Below are 20,199 nucleotides of genomic sequence, written 5' to 3' on the forward strand. Positions count from 1 at the left end.
CCCACAAAGGCACCGCCGCATATCTCAGCGACGCCATGGTATTTCCTCCACTCCCTTCTCTCCATCTTAACCAATCCATCACACATGATTGATCTAGATACCAGCCTGCTGCGCGAAACCGAGTCTAGGACCCGAGCTACCCATGTCATGAACAATGTACTTGCTCTTAAGGAAGATATCGCCAAAGATGCTGAAGCCAATACCGTCATCAGTCTGAATACCACCGAAGCAAGCACCAGTACCATCATCAAGAGGAGCATAGTTGACGTATTTACCCGGAACAGTCTGCTTAACGCCACCAACGGTGATTGAGAAATCAGGGAGGGTAGCAGTGCAAGGGAAGATGTAACCGCCCTGAGTAGCATCGTTCTTGGCACCGCTGACCTTGGCGTAGTAGGCCTTGACGATGGCGGGGTCGGTGTAGATGAGGGTTGTGCCGGTGTCGAGGATACCGGAGACGGATTTGGTGGTGGTGGTGGTGCCGACGCTGTAGGCGGAGGCGCTGAAGCCCCAGAAACCTTGGCTGTCGTCGGCGGCGACGTAGGTGATGGGGCCGGTGTACTTGCTCTTGTCGATGTAGCCGAAGTCGTAGGTGCCGGCGGCGTGGTACTTGAGTTGGACGGCGAAGAGGGGCGACGCGAGCTGCGACTTGACGGTGTCGAAGAAGGTGTTTTGTTGCTGGGGTTGCACTGTGTTGATGGTGGACATGGCCAGGCCGAGCAGACCGTCTGTGTCGACGTCTTGTGAGAATTGCGCGGAGACAGAGGTGGCGGCCTCGACGGCTTGGCTCGTGGCTGTCACGCCGCCGACGGTGACCTTGTCGGCGTAGACCTTGCCGGAGGCACCGGAGCCATCGCCGTAGGAGATCTTCCAGGAGTAGCCGCTCTTGACCTTGGAGGCATCGACCTTGTAGTAGTCGTGGCCGGCGGTCTGGGAGCTGGCTTGGAGAGACGAGAAGACCCACCTGTGGTTACATTAGATGTGGGTCTTATATGAGGATAGGCAATTCGCCCCATCGTGACTTACAGGTCAGCGCTTCCGGTGTCGAAGTCAAGGTGGACAGTGGTACTGCCAATGGTGACCGGGCTCAGGTATGCCGAGTCATATGCGTCATTGGGAGCGGCAGGCACTGATCCACTGGCAGCAGCAGCGGCAACAACAGTGTTGCTAGCCCGGTTCTGTGCAGCCTCAACGAGGCTTTGGGGAACAGCCTTGCCGTGCTTGCGGAGGGCCTTGATCTTCTGCTCGGGTCCGTTCTTCAGGTAGGTAGAGCGAGGAACTTGCTCGACCGAGAAGGAGTTTCCCTTGTCTGTATCACGTGTTAGGTCGGAGCTTCTCATCAAGGCAGTGTTTGACATACGCAGAACGGGAGTGGCAACAACAGTGCTGGCAAAAGCGAGCGCCGCCGTGATGTGGGCGAATGAAGGCATGGTAACGATGGACTATCTGATACGGCAGAAGAGCGAGGGGTGAAAGGCCAGTGGTAGCTGAAGCCTGTATGAGAGGCTTGAAGAGAAGACAAAGCCGGTACAGAAGCAATAGAGTCGAGGAGATGCCTTGGCTTTATACCAAGCAATGCCAACGAGGCGCGGCATAAAGTCTTGTCCATGACGATGATGTGCTCGTTACCCTGTTCGATCTGTCTACGCCGCCCTCTATTGGCATCGTAGGCGTAGTGTAGGATCATAGTGGGGTAAACGATCATCATTGAAATTAGATCCCGCAACCACTCATGGTAACGAGTCCTATCTTGGCAGGTCGATCATGCTCGCAAGGCGGTGGCGCCGCGTTTCATACATTTACCTGCTACATTGAGACTTGGCGTCGGTCACGCAAGTGCATGCGGAGCCGGGTGTTGGTAGAAGGGCGCTTGGGATAGGCGACGGCCCTTGTAGATCGGATATTGCGACTGAAGTGACCATCTTGCGCGAGTGTAGGACCGAATGCGTGGCGGCGTGTCCGTAGTACTACATCGCGGGATTGCAGGCTGTGAGGTTCCACAGGCGTAGCAACGGCGGGACCGAGGTATGTTTCGAAGAATGTGGCAAGTTAATAGTACTGTACCGAATCTTCATGGCTATTGGTGACTGCTGGAATGAAAGTTGCCATAGTATAGCGTCCCTTGTTCGCTAAGTGGCGGGTTAGTGCTTCCCCAGTGTCGTGTAGTGCGTGTGCCTGCCAGTCAAGCTTCGAAGCGCGCTACCAAGCATGCCACTTTCACGCTTGGCGCTATCATGCTGCAGGGAGCGGGACAGCCACAGCCGTTTGAAACGCGGCCTGGACATGGCCTGAGGTGTGTTGGTCATGCAAACACGGACATCCGTCAATAACGTCAATGTCGTCAACGTGTGTCCATGCTTTCTACACCGTGGCTGCATGGCTGTCGTTCGCCTGTTGACATATGCTTTGGTATCGATAGTCGCATGCAAACGTGGCGTAGTACCATGGATAGCTCGCGATCAGCAGGCCAACTGCCGGCGAACAGCGCAGTCACATCTGCCCTTGCGCCCGATGTCCAGCCTCCAAAAACTCGCCGAGTCGTCCAGCCGATCGGTAGGTGTTAACGCATGATTAATTAACAGCGTAACTTAGCAAACAAGGCGATAAGAGCGGCGGCGGACTGCATTAGGTAGGTGGCGATGGGTGGTGTGGTTGAAGGGCGGGCGTCTGCAGACGGCACATGGGAGAGGTTGAGTGTAGGCCCGGCCCTAGTGGACCTTCCCGTCTGGCCTAACTAACCCTTTCATGTCGCAAAGACACATGCCACGACCAATCATCAGCATGGGGCACTTTTGCCCACAAAATCGCGAATCTCGAGCTCGGCCAATTGCGCATCACAAGGCCGCTTGCGCTTCCAACCTGCCAATTCAGGACGTGATCCGCAACATTTCAAGCACACTACACCACGGAGCAGGATGGTATCAAGCACCATCAAGCTTGGTCACGCATGCCGAGGAGAATGCTTAGCACCGCACTTTGCGAGTTGGCGCTCCCCCAGGCTGGACTGCGGAATGTTGTTCATGTCCTATCAACGTTGGAGATGCACTGCTATGCCGATGCTCGGGGGTTTAAAGTTTCTTATCACCTGCCCATTGCGATGCAAAGTCGTTGCTGGCGCATGTCACTCCACGCCATCTGTCGATCGTAGAGGATGGTATCAAGCAAAGCCAAGCTGCTTGAGGAAGCTTGGTACACGCAGGCACGAGAAATTCTCCGATACTAGCTGTGGATTGGGTATCTGGAAAAGGAAAGAAAAGTTGGCGGCTGCCTTATCTTCGAACCAAACTTGTTGCGGTCAACAACATGCATTTCGCCGCAAATCAAGACGAGACCCCAGTCTAAGTCCAAGTCTGAGTCTGAGTCTGAGTCTGAGTCTGGGTGATTCTGAACCTGAGTTCCAAGTCTGAGTCTGAGTCTGCGTCCAAATCCAAGGCGCGTTCTCCTTGCGAATCTATTCTGCGTCGGCGTTGCCCGTAACAGCACTCTCAAGCTTCTTGAGCGCCGCACGATATGCCTTCTTCTTCCCATCCGCCGTAACAGTACTCTCCTTCCACTCCATCCTCTTAACTTTCTTACCCCCCCTTTTAATCCCATCTCCCTTAGCCACCTGCTTCAAAAACCACGCCGCCTCGGTCTTCGTAAACATTGTCCACGCCTCACCCGGTTTACCCGCACGCGCCGTCCGGCCCACGCGGTGAACATAACTCGTAATACTGGTAGGAAGATCGTAGTTGATCACGTGAGTGATATCGGGGATGTCCAAACCGCGGGACGCGGCGTCAGATGCGATGAGGATTTTGGTGGCGCCGGAGCTGAAGGATTTGAGGAGTTTGCGGGAGGCGTCTGCGGTTAGGGCGCGGGTCATGGTTTTTATGTGGGTGGCGAAGAGGGGCATGAGGGCGCTGAGGAGATGGGATAGGCGAGATGCACTTTCTGTGCTTTTGGTGAAGATGAGGACGCGGCCGGTTTGCTGGCATATGATTGCGCGGCTTTCCGAGTCAGAGTCGGAGTCGCTGTCTGAGGATGAATCGGAGTCTGAAGAGTCTGAGGAGTCTGAGGAAGGCTTTGATAATTCTAGCGTGCCTGGGTAGACGTAGTTGAGTAGTACGTATAGCAGGTGCAACGGCTTGTTTGAACCATCGCCGACATGTACTGCGAACTCCTCTAGCGTAGACGGCAGCTCGAATACATTCTCTTCTGTCTCCAGTAGTTGGAGTTCCGTAGTCTCGTCTTGTACGACTACCAACTTCGGTCGCTTTAGCTTGAGAGTGCCCAGCTTCGTGAGATCCTTTTCCATTGTCGCGGAAAGGACAACCTTGGTGAGTTGCCTGCGGGCGGGCAATGCCATGGACCAGATGGAGTTGGCGTCGCGCTCGCGCTTTCGTATCCGCTCTTGGGCGTTCATGAAGTCGACCGGAGTCTCACCGTGGAGGGCGTCCATGAGCACGGTTGCCCAGCCCTGGAAGTTTTGGTTCAAAAGCTGGTCAGCCTCGTCGATGACAAGCCAGCGCACGCTGTTCAGCAGAAAGCCTGTTGTGTGCTCGATGTGCTCGACCAATCTACCAGGAGTGCAGATGAGAATATCCACGCCCGAATCATACTGTGGAACGTGATCGAGAGGCATGGCTCTCAAGTCGTCGTACAATCCTCCTCGCTCCATGAAGCCTGTCTGATATTGTCGAGAAGCCTTCTCCTGCAGCTCCTGTGCTCTTCTCGGGTCGTATTGCGGTCGCATCTTGACGAGCTGCTTCTGCTCCGTCGCAAACGCGACATTGCCCAACGCTGTTCCTACTTTGATCTTTGTTCCAGCGCACAGGTCCTCGGCGACTTGTAGGGCTTGGTTGACGAGCTGCCGGCTCGGTACTACGACGATGGCGGATAGGACAGGTACGGTGCGGTCTTTGAGCGCTTCGATGATAGGGAGTAGGTAGGCCAGCGTCTTTCCAGAACCAGTCTTTGCCGACACACATATATCGCCCAAGTGTTGGTCATAGCCAGGATGTAGCAGAGGAAGCAATGCTGTCTGTACAGCCAAAGCGTCCTTGAAGCCTTGTTTTTCCAGCTTCTTGACATACTGGGAATCTACGCCCAATTCGGCGAAGGGGACTGTTTTCGACGCTTCGACGGTAGTAGGCTGCGCAAGCCAGGTGGGAAGGGTGGAGAAGGTGGGTTCGTAAACGGGCTCGGGAATCGGTGCGGGTTGCGGCATAGGCTCGAGATCGTGAAGCTCTCCTTCTTGTTGCGGTTCTTTCGCAGGTTGCTCTTCAGCATTTTGGCTCTTCGCCTCAGCTAGCTTTGCAGCCTTTTCGAACTTCGAGAAGACATTCTTGTGCTTCTTCGAAATCTCGTCATCCTCCTCTTTGGCGGCCTCAGCTTCACGCTTTCTCTTTTTGGGCTTCTTGATAGTCTTTGTCGCCTCTACTATCGGGCTGGTTTCTACGGGCTCCGGGCTTGAGGCAGCGACCTCTTCATTCGTAGCAGTTGCAGGGCTCGAGGCCTTTGCGACCTCAGCGCGCGCGGGTGGAGGTGAAAGCTGCTTCTTGGCGACAACCGCGGGCGGCACATAACGTCTTTGAAACATTATGGAAGGAATCCTGTGCGATTTCGGGTTGCGACAGCTCAAAGTGAAGCCTGGAGGGATTCGCGACAGAATGCGACAGGCGGATGGTGAGTTTAGAAAATCTATGGACCCTGGAAATTTAGTCGGAGTTCCAGCCACGCCAAACGCCGACGGTGACGCGCCGAGGCCCTGAGTTCGCGACAAAGCAGGTGCGCTCCCCGCCAGATACACCCATGGTACCTTCCAATTGCGCACAGGCTTGAGCGCCATGTATTCTTCTGAGCTCACTCGAGGTGTTAGTCCTCATCATTCGCCATCATGCCGTACAACATTGCTATGGTCAGCGACAACTTCTACCCTCAGCCCGGTATGCACCTAGCCGCGTCTTGAGACTCGGCGCAGTACTCATCAATCGTAGGAGGAGTCGAAAGTCATATGTACCAATTGTCCAGTGTAGGTCCCCTTCACCAAGTCCCACTGTGTCCACATCTAACATACCCAGAAATTAATCGACCGCGGCCACAAAGTAATCGTCATAACACACGCCTACGCTGGCCGGACTGGCGTTCGCTACCTGACCAACGGCCTGAAAGTCTACTACGTCCCCTTCTGGGTCATATACCGCGAAACCACCTTTCCGACCGTCTTCTCCTTCTTTCCCATATTTCGAAACATCGTCATTCGCGAAAACATCGGCATCGTACACGGCCATGCCAGTCTTAGTAGTCTGTGCCATGAGGCCATATTGCATGCGAGGACCATGGGGTTGAGGACGGTTTTCACGGATCACAGTCTCTTTGGATTTGCGGATGCGGGAAGCATACTTACGAACAAGCTTCTCAAGTTTACCCTGAGTGACGTGGACCATGTCATTTGCGTCAGTCATACTTGGTTAGTATCCACTGGTACTCCCCCAGGGCTGGCAGCTGCTAACACATTGCAGCAAAGAGAACACCGTCCTTCGAGCCTCGCTAGACCCACTCATGGTCTCTGTCATACCCAACGCGGTTGTTGCAGAGAACTTCCGTCCTCTTTCCCACGATTCGGTCGACCCTACGCACACGAAGAAGGCGCCTGGTCCGCGACAGCCAATGGGTCCCGATGATATTATCACTGTCATTGTCATACAACGGCTGTACTACAATAAGGGCACCGATCTGCTAGTCGCTGCCATACCCCACATCGTCGCTGCGAATCCAAACGTTCGCTTCATCATCGCTGGCAATGGGCCAAAAGCTATCGATCTCGAACAGATGATCGAGCGGAACGTGCTGCAAGACAAGGTTCTCATGATCGGTCCGGTCCGCCATGAAGAAGTCAGAGACGTCATGGTACGGGGACACATCTACCTCTGCCCCTCATTGACAGAGGCATTCGGAACTGTCATTGTGGAAGCTGCATCATGTGGACTCTATGTTGTTGCGACTCGAGTCGGAGGTATCCCTGAAGTGCTGCCCACCCACATGGTTGAGTTCGCGGCACCCGAAGAAGACGATTTAGTCGTAGCAACAGGCCGCGCCATCGCCAAGTTGCGCGCCGGAAAGGTCAGGACCGAGCTTTTCCATAACCAGGTAAAGCAGATGTACTCCTGGACCGACATTGCGCAGCGAACAGAGAGAGTATACGACGGCATCAGCGGCGTAATCAGTCACAGTGATTTCTACCAAGGCGCAGGAGCAGCCGGCGCATGGAGTGCCACGCGTGGTCGTGCAGGCGTGCAGAGTTTCGCTCTCATCGAGCGGCTGAAGAGGTATTTTGGTTGCGGCATCTGGGCAGGTAAACTCTTCTGCATCTGCGTCATCGTCGACTACCTCATCTACCTCGTTCTAGAGATCTTCGCACCCAGGTCACGCATCGACATTTGCTATGATTGGCCCAAGAAGGTCATGCAAGCGAAAGGAGAAGTCAACAAGCTACTCGTACCCGACATCGACCCTGAAAAAGGAACATTGCTCCGCAAGAGAAGCTCGAGGCATCGAAAGCCGAAGAGAGAGGAACCAGAGGATAGTTGAGGCACGGCGCAAAGACATCACCTGAAAAGAGCGAATTAAGGACGTGTCAACGGCTTTTGTGATTTGAATATTACGATTACTGTTCGCCCAACTATGAGCTATGAACAGAGAATCGCGGAGAATGATATATGCTAACTACTAATCGAAGCCCGTATCCAGATAGGCTTACTATGCTATACCGGAACGCTGAACCGGTACTCCCATTCCGTGCCCCCAACGCCGATGAAAATGCTTTGTACAAGGAGAAGAATAAGAAAAAGGAAAAGGAAGAACAATCAGTCAACCCGCCATGACTTAAGCGTAGAACCAGTACTGCGCACTGTACTCCACCGTAAAACTGCCCTCAATACCACTGCAGTCCTTAGGCGCCATACCACCCGCAGTGTGTATCCGGTAAACCTCGTTGTACGCCCAAGGCGCCTCACCCTCAGTCGTAACCGTAGCGTTCAACTTGAGCCACGGCACACTACCCAGACCATTCGTCCCCTTGGTCGCAGTCGTGGGCGCAGCACTCTTCGCATTAACAGCACACTCGACACGACCGAAGTTGTTCTTGTCCGTCTCAAGCATGAACAGAGGGACGCCCGCGGCGGTGAACTGATGGTGACCACTGAGACGCTGGTCCGCCTCTGCGGACGTGGGGATCGCGTAGTTGAGTGCGAGATCGGTGACTTGACCCAAGATGTTGACGTTGAGGCGGGCGGCGTCGCAGGTGGCGTTGAAGAGCGTGGCGATGGCGCCGGTAGCTTTGGGGACGGTGGATGAGGATGAGTCGGCGCAGGTGTAGTTTTGCGTGCCCCGGCCGATGGCGATGTGCCGGAGGGATGTGCCTTTTGCGGGGGCGGCGAGGGGGGTGGGTGCTGGGCGGTGTTAGTTGATGTGATTTCTTGGATGGTTGGTGATGGGGATGGGGGGACGTACCAGCAGGGAGAGCAACGTTGGATAGATCACATAGTGAGTCTGTCTTCAACAGCTCCTTGTAGATAACTGCGGGGATGTCTCGCCGAGGGATCAAAGCTGCTATCGAGTTGACGGTCTGGCTGGGAGCGGCGAAGATGGTGGCTGGTGCCAGGGCCAAGACGAGGCTGAGGGTGTTGGTGAAGATCATGGTTGGGATATCTTGGGTGTAATATAGATCTTGAATGCAGAGTAGATTGCCGAGTCGAAGTCTTGGATGCTTGTGTGATGTTCGAAAAAGCCCGCGACTGTCGTCGATGTTTATACCAGAAAACTAAGCGTCTTTCAAGAATTCAGTGTAAGCCTTGCCGCCGGTATGATGAGTATTCCGGGAATAGATTGTTGTTGTTGTTGCTGAGCTATTGTAAGACTCGGTCGGAAGCGATGAGATCCGTAAGATGAATAAAACGGTCCAAGCGAAATGAAACAAACGTCAGAAATAACCCTTCAAGGAAAGAAGCCCAAAGGAAAGTACGCGAACGACGACGAAAGCGGGTCTCTCTTGTAGAGGGAAGTGAGATGTTGTGTTGGTAGTGAGGTGGATATGGGAAACCGTCAACGAGGCCGTGTATGGCATCTTCCTATATACACAAACGTACCCATCGCGCTACACTACGAAACGAACTTGTTTTGCGCCATCGCTATCCCTACTCCCAGCGCGTAGTCGCCCGCTCCACACAGATCCATCCATAGTACACGCGACCAACGAGTCTGCGAAGCCGAGCAACCGTTTACCGCCGTGTCCCACTCGCCCTTCCAGCCACTGCTTTACTGACTTAGTCCGCTAATGCAGGCAGGAAAAGACCCCAAATATAGCTGGCGGGGGTGTGATTGGCTCACAGCGTTCCGTGCAAGATGGGAGGGATGGGCAGGTGTGTTGTGGTTCGCTGTTCTGCCGAGCGCGCCTGGGGGTGGTCAGGACGGCCGCTAGCCGGGTTGGGGGGTTAGTGTTGTAAACGCCCGTGGGGATCGGCTGGCGAGATGGCTATTTTGGGGAGCGCGACGGGAGGGGTTGGTAGCGGGCGAGGTTTGGGGTGGGTTAAGGTGCTGATGCGAGATGGAGATGGAGATGGAGATGGGCAGATCTGTGATCGTCGGGAGGGGTTGTTGATGATGTGCTGATGGGGAGGTGGAGGTTTGGAGTTGGGGCTGTGTTGGGTTTGTGAGTATAGATAGTTGATGATTGATGTTGAAGTAAGACGGATGTCGCCCGCTTTCTCCTGCGCAGGTGAGGAAATCTTGCGAAACCAGCTTTTGACAGCGCCAGCAAACCTCGAGTCTGGCAAGTTGGAAATCAGCACGCGATCAGAACCTGCATACCTACTACAGTACAGCGCAAAACCAAGAACCCTCACAAACCACCACAATCAAGTCCAGCAACCGCCCTCTCCACACCCAGTCCTTCCACTTTCCTTCCCTCCTCTCTCTATTTCCTTCTCCCACCCACTACCCGCAGAGCCGCCCGTCCTACACCTAGTCACGCAATCATCAGCTGGCAAGTACCCAAACTACCATTCCTAGCACCACTACCCTGTACCCACCCTGTACCCACCCGTCGCTGGTCGCAAATACCCACCTGCACCTTCCCGCACCGCCAAACCAGATGTAGAAGGTACAAATACCGCAAATAATCCCACCTCCACAGAAAAAGACTATTAATATACTCTGCATGCAGCGACGGGAAGGTGAAAGAAATGACAGCTAATATACCTCATCCGGCATCAACAGGGTTCTGCCCTACGGCAGCCAATCAGAGCGTAGAAGACAGCTGGACAGGGCTCCAGCGCTAGACTCCTCGAACGCTATCTCGGCGCTTCGCTATTGGCAGCCAGCGGCCGGCGAACAGGTCTCCGGTTTTCTTCGACTGGCATTGTGGATTGGATGCGTTGGATTTGGCTCGCTGGTCACTGGCTGGGGATACCAATGTCGTGCAGGTGGGATTGGGCAGATGGGTAAGCGGGGATCTTTGTTTGACATTCCGCACTTGCATGGCCGTTTTCCCGGTTTCGCGTTCCTCGATACCCAGTTCGTTGGATGGCAGTGCTCGAGAGCGGTGGTCTTGCTGTCCTTGGGTTCCTAGAAGGAACAAGGAAGCTGGAGGTTGGAAGCGTGTCGCCATCTGTGTTTTTCTTGATCTATGCTATTCTAGTGGGTTTGCTGCTGGTAGTAGGAACGAGGTGTGAGGAATCGAGATGGAAGGATGATGAAGGGGTGGCGTGTCGCCATGATTTCTTTTTGAGATGGCCATTCAGATGCCCTGAGGACAGTTCGCTGTCTGCTATACATATCCGCGAGACGTCCTTCGCGCTTGCCAATGGTTTGCCACTTTTGCGTTGTTTGGAACGGTTTCCTGCCGTTCCTTCCAGTTCTGCCAATCTAGTCACAGGATAAGGACGAAGAAACCGTTCGTGTGTAAAGACGCAGCTTTCCGAGATGATTCGCTGTGCTCGGGTAGCATCTGCCAGCCGCCGGGCAGTAGAGATACCGATGCGCTGCGATATCAGAATGGTTACACGACAGTGACTTTGGCATGTGGTAGGCTCGAAGTTGGCATGTCTAATCTGTGCTAATCGTGGTGTGCTACGGAGTGTCATGTGCGTATGCTGTACTGGTTCTGCTTTCGTGGTTATGACCTATCAGCAGATTATTTGGAAGATGCTCGACAACGTGTGCATACTGATTGATCGTCATTGTACATCATGCTACAAGCAATGGGAAAACGAAAAGACATCTCAATTCCATAAAAAGGTACCAGCGCCTATATTCAGATCCAAATTCCCACATTGATCGTTGATCATTAATCCGTTTCTCGATCGACATGACACTCATAGAATTGTTGGAGGAAAAGCTCTTCAAATGGTCGCTTTTGGGTCTCCGAGTACAGCAAAGGCTTATCATGGTCGCTGTGCCATGGACGGGATAGTAGGAACTCGCCACGTTGATAACATCAAATTATTCATCATTAGTATCAGTGACACTAATGATGAATAATTTGATGTATCATCGCCGTCAGTCCCAAGCCCCCAAGGCACACACGCACACAATAGCAGCCTTTACCCACCCGAAACCCATCCTAATAATACACCCCATCCCTCACCCCTCAACTAGTCCCATCATCCTCATTATGCCACACCCCGGGGTCCTCAGGCCCAGGAACAGGTCCACCAGGCACACTCGGCCCCGCCACGACCGCCGCGCCCCCAGCAGCCCCAGCCTCAAAGCTAAACAAGAAATAAAACACCATAAAATGCAGCGCAAGAAGGTACCCGGCAAAGATATTCCGGCTCGTCCTTGTCTGAAGCACAAATTTAGTAACACGCAGAACCATGCGTTCAAAGAGGTGCATGCGCTTCATTGCGCGTGCGCTCTCACGACCCCGGAACGCCGCAAAAGGACTAAGGTTTGACTCGTAGGCTGAGCGGTATTTCGTGTCGACTGTTGAGCCACCTGTGCCTCCGGAATCGATGTTGATGGCAGAGGGATTGGGATTTGCGCCGTAACTTGAGGCGCTTGAGGCGGGGCCTCTGTTGACTGCGTTGTAACTGCTCACGTATCTAGTTTTCTCGTAGAGGTCTAGGTTATCTTTTTGTAGTGCGCCTATCTCGCTTCGGAGGGAGGAGACGGTTTGGTACGACTTTTGCAGTTCGGCTTCGAGCTCCAAGTTGCGCTTCTTGAAGCGGTCGCGTTGCGCGGTTATCATGGGGAGAATGCCGGAGCCGCCGCCCATGGGTTCACCTCCTCCTCCGGCACGTAGAGAGGCTAGTGTGGGTGCTTGCGACGAGTTGTCGAAGCCGGAGATTATGGAGGAGGTGGGTGATGAGCGGCCTCTTCGTCCTCCGCCAAAGGAGGATTGCGGGTAACGCGATACGTAGGTTCCTGCAACGGACATGCCAGAGGGGTCGAAGGCGTTTGTGGCTTCTTGCTGGACTTTCTCGAGATCGGCTTCTAGTGTCTCGTTGAGTTGGCGTGACTTTTCTAGGTCCATGTTTGTGTTTGAGAGTTCTTCTTGTAGAGCTTCTAGCCTGCTCTGCAGGTCTTGGTGTGAGACGCGCATGACGGTGAGCTCGTTGCTGAGCTTCTTGTTACGAGCGAGCAGGAGCTGTTCCAGTGTTTCGCCCTTGCCCTTGCCTGATGTGCTGTTCTGCGAGAGGGCGATCTCGGTGGCTTCGTCGTCGTCATCGCCTGTTGCGAATTCGATTGACTATCGCAAGTTAGCTTGGACCCAGCAATATCATATCAAAACCTACCTTGAGCACTTCCAACTCCTGCTTGACATTCTCGTAGTCGCCCCATTTCTGCACCTTCTCGCGAAGAGCTTCCTTTTCACTCCGCAGCGACTTGATCTCGCGCTCCAAGCTCCTTGTCTCTGTTTCGAGCCGGGTTCGTTCTGAGTCCTTTTCGAAGCGCGCGTTCTCAAGTTTTCGCAAGAGTGACGAGTTCTCCGACCGCAATCTCAGGAAGGCAGGGTCATCTTCAACAGCGACCTGCTGTGCAGGTGCAGATGCAGACTGGGCCAACTCGAGGCGTAACTGCTCGTTCCGTGCTGTGATCTCTGCCAATCGGTGGCTTGTTCGCTCGAGCTCTGAGCTGACAATCTCAAGCTCCGCCGCAGTAGCACCGCGACCGCCTTCTTCTTCAGACGCTTCTCCCTGACCAAGTCGCTGTGAGACCTCGTAACTGGCCTTGAGCTCCTTCAACAGTCGGTCCTGGTTCTCGACCTTCTCTTCTAGGCTCTTCTCTTTTGACTCCCAGTTGTCCTGCTTCTCGTTCAGCACAGCCGACCATGACGCTTCCACGTCCTTGATCTTGCTGTCTCGGCTGTCCTCGAGGGCTTTCCGTGCCGTCCGCTCCTCCTCCAACTTCTTGTCTGAATCGTCAAGTTGTGTGGTGAGTTTCGCGACCGTCTTCTGTAGGCGCTCGTTCTCAGACGTGAGCTTTGGCACGAGTTCTTCGGAGGTCACAAGCGAGTCGACGGAGGCTTCGAGGAGAGGGTACGGGTCGGGTGCTTCAGAGAGCGGCGAGTAGACTTGGAAGAAGGCAGCCTGTACCTTCTTGGACTGGTTGGATATGAGATCAATGAAGTTCTGGTATGCTGCGGATCTGGCTTAGTAGAGCTCAGTCAGCTGCGCAAGTGGAGGCTTACACTTCAAGAGGCCTTTGATATCGCTGAGCTTGCTGGCATCGTCGAGTTTCCGGAAGTCTTTGGTCTTCTGCGCGAGGTCCTTTCTCTGCGTGAGAGTGTCTCTTTGGTGTGCGACAAGATCCGAGGCTACCGTGTCGAGCTGCGGAATGAGAGTGGTAAGGTCGATGTCTGGCGCATTGTCAGCCTAGTCTCATAACATTCATCACGGGCATTCGCACTTCGCCAGGCGCCGATGGCCTTTTGGAACTTATTGCCCTCTTCTTGCTCTTCCTCTGCGACAGGCTCCTGCCTCTCGGCATTTGGTGGAGTCTCGACCCTCTCATCCACGTCTACTCCGCCCTCCATGGTTGCGCTTCAGTCTGTATCGGTGGCTGCGAGAGAGACAGACGTGTAATTGGAGTCCGAAAGAACCAAGGTTTATTGCGCGCCTGTCGTAGTCTGCTCCCAGAAGCCTTCACGGCGCGTTGTGAATCATGGAATGGAGTTGGTTACGTATGCACCCAGCTTGCCGTGAAACCGCGGAAGGTGCGGCGTTGGGCGGCCCTAATTGGTGGACTGCCGCCATGAGAGCTCACCAGGCACCACGAGCGCACATCCAACACGCACCATGCGCGCCTCTTACACTTCGCTGCCATAGCCTGCCATGGCGCGTGTGAGTGTTGAGAAAAATGGCAGAAGCACCTTCCCAACCGCCCGCGACACGGCGCCCGCCCCCGCAGGACGGCCCCTACATCCTCCGCAAGCTCGTCGCAAACCTCCCGCTATCCGCTGACGGCCCATCTACTGACGTGCGCATCACGTGTGTAGAAGTCTGGAACGGGAACCTCTATGTTGGCACCTCCGCCGCCGAGATCATCCACTTCGTCCTGCTTCCGCCCGAGACCGACGATCCCTCCGAAGAGCCCACGGCCATCATCGCCTCACGACTAGAACCGCCCCATAACGACAGCAATGGGCCCGGTGTGCAGCAGATTCTCCTGCTCCCCAAGATCAGCAAGGCCTGCGTGCTGTGCAACAACACCCTCTCCATATACTCGCTACCCGAGCTGAGCCCCGATTCGACCTTCAAGCCGATAGGATGTCTGTGGGTTGGAGGTGTCGACTTGAATGAGGATATCGAGGGCTCTGCTGAGGACGGCGTGGTAGTCGTCATTGGCCTTAAGAAGCGCCTGCGACTGGTGCAGATATCCGAGAACTCGCCCCCGAAAGCGATCAAGGCGATTGAATATGGAGGCTGTCTGGTCTCTGTCCGCCGAGACACGTTCTCATGCGCTGCTGATGCGCATTCATATGCCCTGTTGGACGTTGTACATCAGCAGAAGATAGGCCTGTTCCCAATCTCTTCCTTGGACCCAGACGCCGGCGACATTGGCGGAGCCGCTGAGCATCTGGCGACCGTGCCAAATGCACCTTCTAGGAGCGTTTCCTCCGCTTCGCATCCACAAGCTCCCGAGGAGCACCGCGGCCATTCTCGGAGTACAAGTTTGAACGTGCTTGGGCTGGGCGGTCCTTCCAGAACAGCGAGTCCACGGGCTCCAGCGCAACGCTATGGTTTCGACGTGCCCCAATCACTCTCTCGTGACATGTCACCGGCTCCGTCACGCTCGCCTGGCCGAGCCGCCATGGGAGGAGAAGGCGAAAGAGCGTCCAGCCAGTCTCGAGGCGGCGCAACTTCACCGGATAAACCTTTACCACCAGCTCCAACCGAAGAAGATAGACCACAACCCGAAGAGCCACTGCTTCCACGGCCGCCGCCCTTCATTCCTTTGAGACCCCATGTCGCATCACCAAACCCGAATGAGTTTCTGTTGACAGTCGGCACTACACCTTCCGACCAAGGAGTCGGCATGTTCGTAAACCTCGATGGAGATATGTGCAGAGGTAGCATACAGTTCAGTAGCTATCCTGATGCGATTGCTGTAGACGGTGCGGGCATAGACTTCTCGGCCTCTATGGGTCAGGGCATGAACTCTGAGGAAGGTTACGTCTTGGCCGTTGTACATCGAGAGGCGGAAGGTAGTATGACCTACGGTGTTGAGATTCAGCGATGGGATGTGGATCCCAGCTCTGGAGAAGTTGACAAGCACTGGCTCAATTTCAGCCCGCTTGGTCTGCCAGTCCAGACCAAAGGCTCACATATCTCAACGCCTATAGGTATGCGCACTGTAGTGCAGCCTTACGATCTAGTGATCCCGGAAGTAGGCGCGAAATTGACCGTCCGGAAGTTGCAGCTTGCTACATCCGAAGAAACAGTACGAGGAACTACTGAGGTTGAGAAGAAACAAACAAATGCCGATCGCGAATTCGCGGAGCGTCTATCCAAATTACAATCACAAACTGTCATCTGGGCTGGAGACCAAATATGGTGGACAGTACGAAACCCTTTAGTGACCCGATTGGATTCACGAATCGAAGCGGCCCAGTATGCGCTCATTGGAGATGCGACACGCATCCAGCCTGACAGAAGAGTCATAGAAACCATCCTAGGCGATATTCGCGGACAAGAGCCGCGCAACGAGTCTGAATACCTTAGTCTCATATACATCCGTCAAAAAGCCTCGCTTATGCTCTTTATGGACGTGGTTCTACGTACCAAAACGAACATCATCATATTCGAAAATGAGAAGCGTATCACCGAACAAGCGCTCATTGAAGGTGAAATAGACCCGCGAGTTGTCTTGAGCCTGATGCCGATTCTCAATCAAGAAGTGGTACAAGGCTCGGACGGCATACAGATCTATGGCGGTATCACAACGCTAGTAGAGTACTTCTTGCAACAAAACGATCTCTCGACCATGCCAACGAATGTCAATGGTCCCTTTGGTGACAATTTGCTGCATTTCGTAAAGCGGTACCTTCAATTTTGGAAGAAGCGGAAAGGGATGGCAAGTGTTACAAACGATCCGACCGTGTTCAAGACTGTCGATGCAGCATTGCTTCACATTCTCCTACTTCTAGACCAAGGAAGTCCAAAGGGCACTTCCAGCCCCGGTGCCCATCGAGCAGAACTCTACGAACTGGTCGATAAGGAAGTAGAGTGCTTCGATCGCGCTGTTGAGCTGTTAGAACAGTTCAAGCGTCTCTTCCTGCTCAGTCGTTTGTACCAAGGCAACTGCAAGGCTTCCGTCAAGGCGTCACATGTGTTAGCGACCTGGAAACGGATCTTGGAAGGCGAGGAAGACAAGGGAGGCGAACTTGTAGATGGCGAGCATAAGGTGCGCGACTATCTACGAAAGATTCGCGATCAAGCTCTGGTAGAAGAATACGGCGCATGGCTAGCGAATAGAAATCCAAAGCTGGGCGTTCAAGTCTTTGCGGACGATCAGAGTAGAGTCAAATTTGACCCTACTCGAGCTGTCGCACTACTGAGAGACAAGGCGCCAGGCGCTGTCAAAGACTACCTAGAGTATCTTGTCTTCGGCCAGAAAAAGGTATGCCCCTCATCACAGTTATACTCACTTTACTAACACCATCCCCAGCACCCAGAGTACGTAAACGAACTAATCGCATTCTACCTCTCCACCGTAATCACCGAGCTCGAAAGCACCCCCTCATCCCGCGCCACCCTCTCCCAAAGCTACGAAACCTACCGCATCCTCGAACCCCCCAAACCAACCTACTTCTCCTTCATAACCGACAACGCGCTCGACGCAGAATGGTGGCACGCACGCATCCGCCTGTTGCAACTCCTCAGCGAAACCTCGTCCTACGACGTTCACACCGTCCTATCCCGGCTGCAGCCCTACAGCCAAGAACTAGTCTCCGAAATGATCATCCTAAACGGCCGCCAAGAGCGGCACGAAGAAGCGCTGAAATTACTTACGCACGGTTTGGGCGACTACAACACAGCAATAAGCTACTGCCTCTACGGCTACGCATCTATCCACCGCCGCGCCACCCCCGGCGCACCGCCCGTGTCGCACAGCCAGATCCCCACACGATCAGACCAATCACGCATGTTTGGCCACCTCCTCAGAGAATTCCTCCAGATAGAAGATCTGTCGCAAAGGGTGGAGCGTACCTCTGAACTCCTCGAGCGGTTTGGCGGCTGGCTTGATGTAGCTGATGTGTTGGCGATTGTGCCTGATGAGTGGAGTGTGGATGTTTTTAGCGGGTTTTTGATTCAGGCGTTGAGGAAGTTGGTGAGGGATAAGGCGGAGAGCGATGTTGTGAGGGCGCTTAGTGATGCGCAGAATAGTCAGGCTAGTTGTGAGTTGGTGGAGAAGAGGGAGGAGGGTGGGGCAAGGTTTGAGAGGGTGGAGGGGGATTTGGGGAGGAGTGATGGGGTTATGTAGGGTATAGCGTTCAGGTTGTAGTTGAGTAGTATCAGCTGTGCGAAGCTAGCACGGGTGTTTGGGGACTGCAGTTGTATTGCGACTCCATCAACTGGCGTCCTGGCTTGTTCATGCTCGATGTTCAGCACTAGCACATTCATCATGATAGCATATGGCATATACTACATACACAGCATCACTCAACTGCGGTCTGCCCGCGCGTTATTTCTGCACCAACCTGTTCATCAGACCGATTGATATAGATGGCGATTTTGTGTAGTTTGAAGTATTGAAATGATGTTTTGACCAATGGTTCTGAAAGCCCACTCAACACCGCTCGCGCCTGCCTCGCGACGGTCTTGGCATTCTCACACCCGGAGGCACGAGCAACGCCGGAGCATAGCCACCAACGTCTCTCACTTCTCTTGCTTACTCAACTCAACTTCAATTCAATTTCATCACCCAGACAGCACTCGCAATCGCTTGCTTACATCATGCAGCGTCGTATGGTGTGTACCATCAATTTTTGCATCGTGTTCTCCGATTTGGCGCTAACGGTGGCAGCTCACGAAAGATGAGGAGGCCTCAGCCCAGAACGAGGACCTAGAGGTGCGCCGCGAGGATCAAGAGAAGATCAACAAGTTCAGTTCGCTGCATCAGAAAGAGGAGCTCCTGGAAGAGGAGCTGAGGGCAAAGATTGTACGATTCAAACCGCCGCATTCGGCCTGCACTCGGTCTAACAACAGCGCAGAAGGAGAAGGAAGATCTGGAGGAGATCTCAGGCGAACTCGAGCTGGTTGATGAGGAGGAGAAAGTACCGTGAGTTATCTGCGATGAGCTGCAAATCGGCTTTTCATCTTCGTATGGCCAGAGTATCAATAAGCTAATCACAACACACAGATACAAGGTCGGCGATTGCTTCGTCTCATTACCCCAACCGCAGGTCCTTGAGCTTCTGGGTTCATCAACAGAGACCATTGACAGCGAGGTAGAAGGTCTCAAGGCCAAGCTAGAGGGCATCCAAGAAGAGATGGGAGAGCTGAAGAAAGCACTCTATGGCCGCTTTGGCCGCAGCATCAACCTCGAGACGTAGGCGATGCATATGCCGTAGACTTGCAGCGATGGTTCGCCGACGAAGATACATGCAACAAGAATCGAGATTCAACACACGTCCCAGTCTGAAATCGCATTCCGAGATGGATCGAATTCCGAATCGGCGTTCCATAATTCCTAACGCATACCGTCGGACTTTACTAATCCGCAGACCGAAGACATGGTAGTCGTCTGAGTCAAACGCGCATTCCCTTCCTCGCAAAACGAAAGAAGATAACGAATGTGACTCATTGCAGGTTTATCTTCCAACAATGTACCGAGTTCCACTTTGGAGAGCCGCGCATCGGTAAGTTTGCCGATGCCTAACGACGTTTTGTTCCCCGTCCGGCCTCGTAGGGCGCACGCAGCTAAACGGTACCCGTCATGCATTCGTAAGTTAAGCCCCGCCTACTCTGCATGCGGTAACGGCTACGATCGACATACCAGGTAGACGTGCAGCCACGAAAATTATTGATCAGGGGAATTGTGGCGCCTACTTAAACACCTCGGATGCTAATCCACAAGTGCGCGGGGTCGCGCATTATACTACCCAAGTTCTAGTCTGTTACTACCCGTTTTCCTTCTCTAACTGCATTCGCAAAGTCATCCGTTCTGTCTTTTTGAGTTCTGAATTGCTCAAGAGCAATTTGCGTCATTCCTACAGGTATTCAATTCAGCATGGAGAGTGCAGATCTGGAACGAACTTATTCCCGGGAACAACAAGGCTTAGGGCCGGGCCATGAAGCCATTACCTCACCAGTCGCACTTGTCCGCAGTTTTACTTCAAAGAGTCAGAGGAGTACGACGAGTCGGCAGAGTTCAAGAAATCGCTGTACGCATAACCTCGTCTTGACTGTGATGTTGTGGTTATGGTTTACTAACGGGTCAACATAGCCGGTGCTATAGAAAGCTCGCGTGCTGCGCGACTGAGGGAACTTGAGAAAGATGTTGGCGCATCTGACGATACGGAGAAGGAGGATGCGATTGAGAAGGTTGCGTCGAGGACACCTTCAACGTTGAGTTCGCATGGACGGTCGGATTCGCCGTCGCCGACGTCGAGTGTTCACGACGGACATACGAGTGGAAGACGGGTTATCCGCTTTGAAGATGGAGATCCTGAGAATCCTAATAACTGGGGTCGTGTGAGTTGGACAACGGAAA

At 53.8% G+C, this 20,199-nt stretch overlaps 7 protein-coding genes across 7 annotated transcripts; 3 read left to right on the forward strand and 4 right to left on the reverse strand.

Annotated features, from left to right (window-relative positions):
• Positions 1 to 93: 93 nt before the first annotated feature.
• Positions 94 to 1,430, reverse strand: J4E85_008493 (uncharacterized protein; the record flags this gene model as incomplete). The annotated part of the gene is made up of 3 exons (XM_051472718.1): positions 94 to 964; positions 1,027 to 1,309; positions 1,361 to 1,430. 3 exons carry the CDS (start codon positions 1,428 to 1,430, stop codon positions 94 to 96), a joined length of 1,224 nt encoding a protein of 407 aa, XP_051323539.1.
• Positions 1,431 to 3,451: 2,021 nt separating this feature from the next.
• Positions 3,452 to 5,581, reverse strand: J4E85_008494 (uncharacterized protein; the record flags this gene model as incomplete). Its single annotated transcript, XM_051472719.1, has 1 exon — positions 3,452 to 5,581. The coding sequence occupies one exon, from the start codon at positions 5,579 to 5,581 to the stop codon at positions 3,452 to 3,454; it is 2,130 nt and encodes a 709-aa protein (XP_051323540.1).
• A 297-nt stretch (positions 5,582 to 5,878) lies between these two features.
• Positions 5,879 to 7,572, forward strand: GPI3 (Phosphatidylinositol N-acetylglucosaminyltransferase gpi3 subunit; the record flags this gene model as incomplete). Its single annotated transcript, XM_051472720.1, has 4 exons — positions 5,879 to 5,927; positions 5,979 to 6,013; positions 6,063 to 6,451; positions 6,504 to 7,572. 4 exons carry the CDS (start codon positions 5,879 to 5,881, stop codon positions 7,570 to 7,572), a joined length of 1,542 nt encoding a protein of 513 aa, XP_051323541.1.
• Positions 7,573 to 7,866: 294 nt separating this feature from the next.
• J4E85_008496 (uncharacterized protein) lies at positions 7,867 to 8,680 on the reverse strand (the record flags this gene model as incomplete). The annotated part of the gene is made up of 2 exons (XM_051472721.1): positions 7,867 to 8,432; positions 8,494 to 8,680. The coding sequence occupies 2 exons, from the start codon at positions 8,678 to 8,680 to the stop codon at positions 7,867 to 7,869; spliced, it is 753 nt and encodes a 250-aa protein (XP_051323542.1).
• A 2,949-nt stretch (positions 8,681 to 11,629) lies between these two features.
• Positions 11,630 to 14,017, reverse strand: J4E85_008497 (uncharacterized protein; the record flags this gene model as incomplete). The annotated part of the gene is made up of 4 exons (XM_051472722.1): positions 11,630 to 12,730; positions 12,777 to 13,621; positions 13,673 to 13,840; positions 13,891 to 14,017. The coding sequence occupies 4 exons, from the start codon at positions 14,015 to 14,017 to the stop codon at positions 11,630 to 11,632; spliced, it is 2,241 nt and encodes a 746-aa protein (XP_051323543.1).
• A 323-nt stretch (positions 14,018 to 14,340) lies between these two features.
• J4E85_008498 (uncharacterized protein) lies at positions 14,341 to 17,967 on the forward strand (the record flags this gene model as incomplete). The annotated part of the gene is made up of 2 exons (XM_051472723.1): positions 14,341 to 17,103; positions 17,152 to 17,967. 2 exons carry the CDS (start codon positions 14,341 to 14,343, stop codon positions 17,965 to 17,967), a joined length of 3,579 nt encoding a protein of 1,192 aa, XP_051323544.1.
• Positions 17,968 to 18,440: 473 nt separating this feature from the next.
• J4E85_008499 (uncharacterized protein) lies at positions 18,441 to 19,039 on the forward strand (the record flags this gene model as incomplete). The annotated part of the gene is made up of 4 exons (XM_051472724.1): positions 18,441 to 18,455; positions 18,511 to 18,645; positions 18,698 to 18,765; positions 18,847 to 19,039. 4 exons carry the CDS (start codon positions 18,441 to 18,443, stop codon positions 19,037 to 19,039), a joined length of 411 nt encoding a protein of 136 aa, XP_051323545.1.
• Between the last annotated feature and the right edge of the window lie 1,160 nt (positions 19,040 to 20,199).

This window comes from Alternaria conjuncta (assembly GCF_024043145.1).
Source record: "Alternaria conjuncta strain BMP 0040 chromosome Unknown scaffold_13, whole genome shotgun sequence".
NCBI classification, from domain to species: domain Eukaryota; kingdom Fungi; phylum Ascomycota; class Dothideomycetes; order Pleosporales; family Pleosporaceae; genus Alternaria; species Alternaria conjuncta.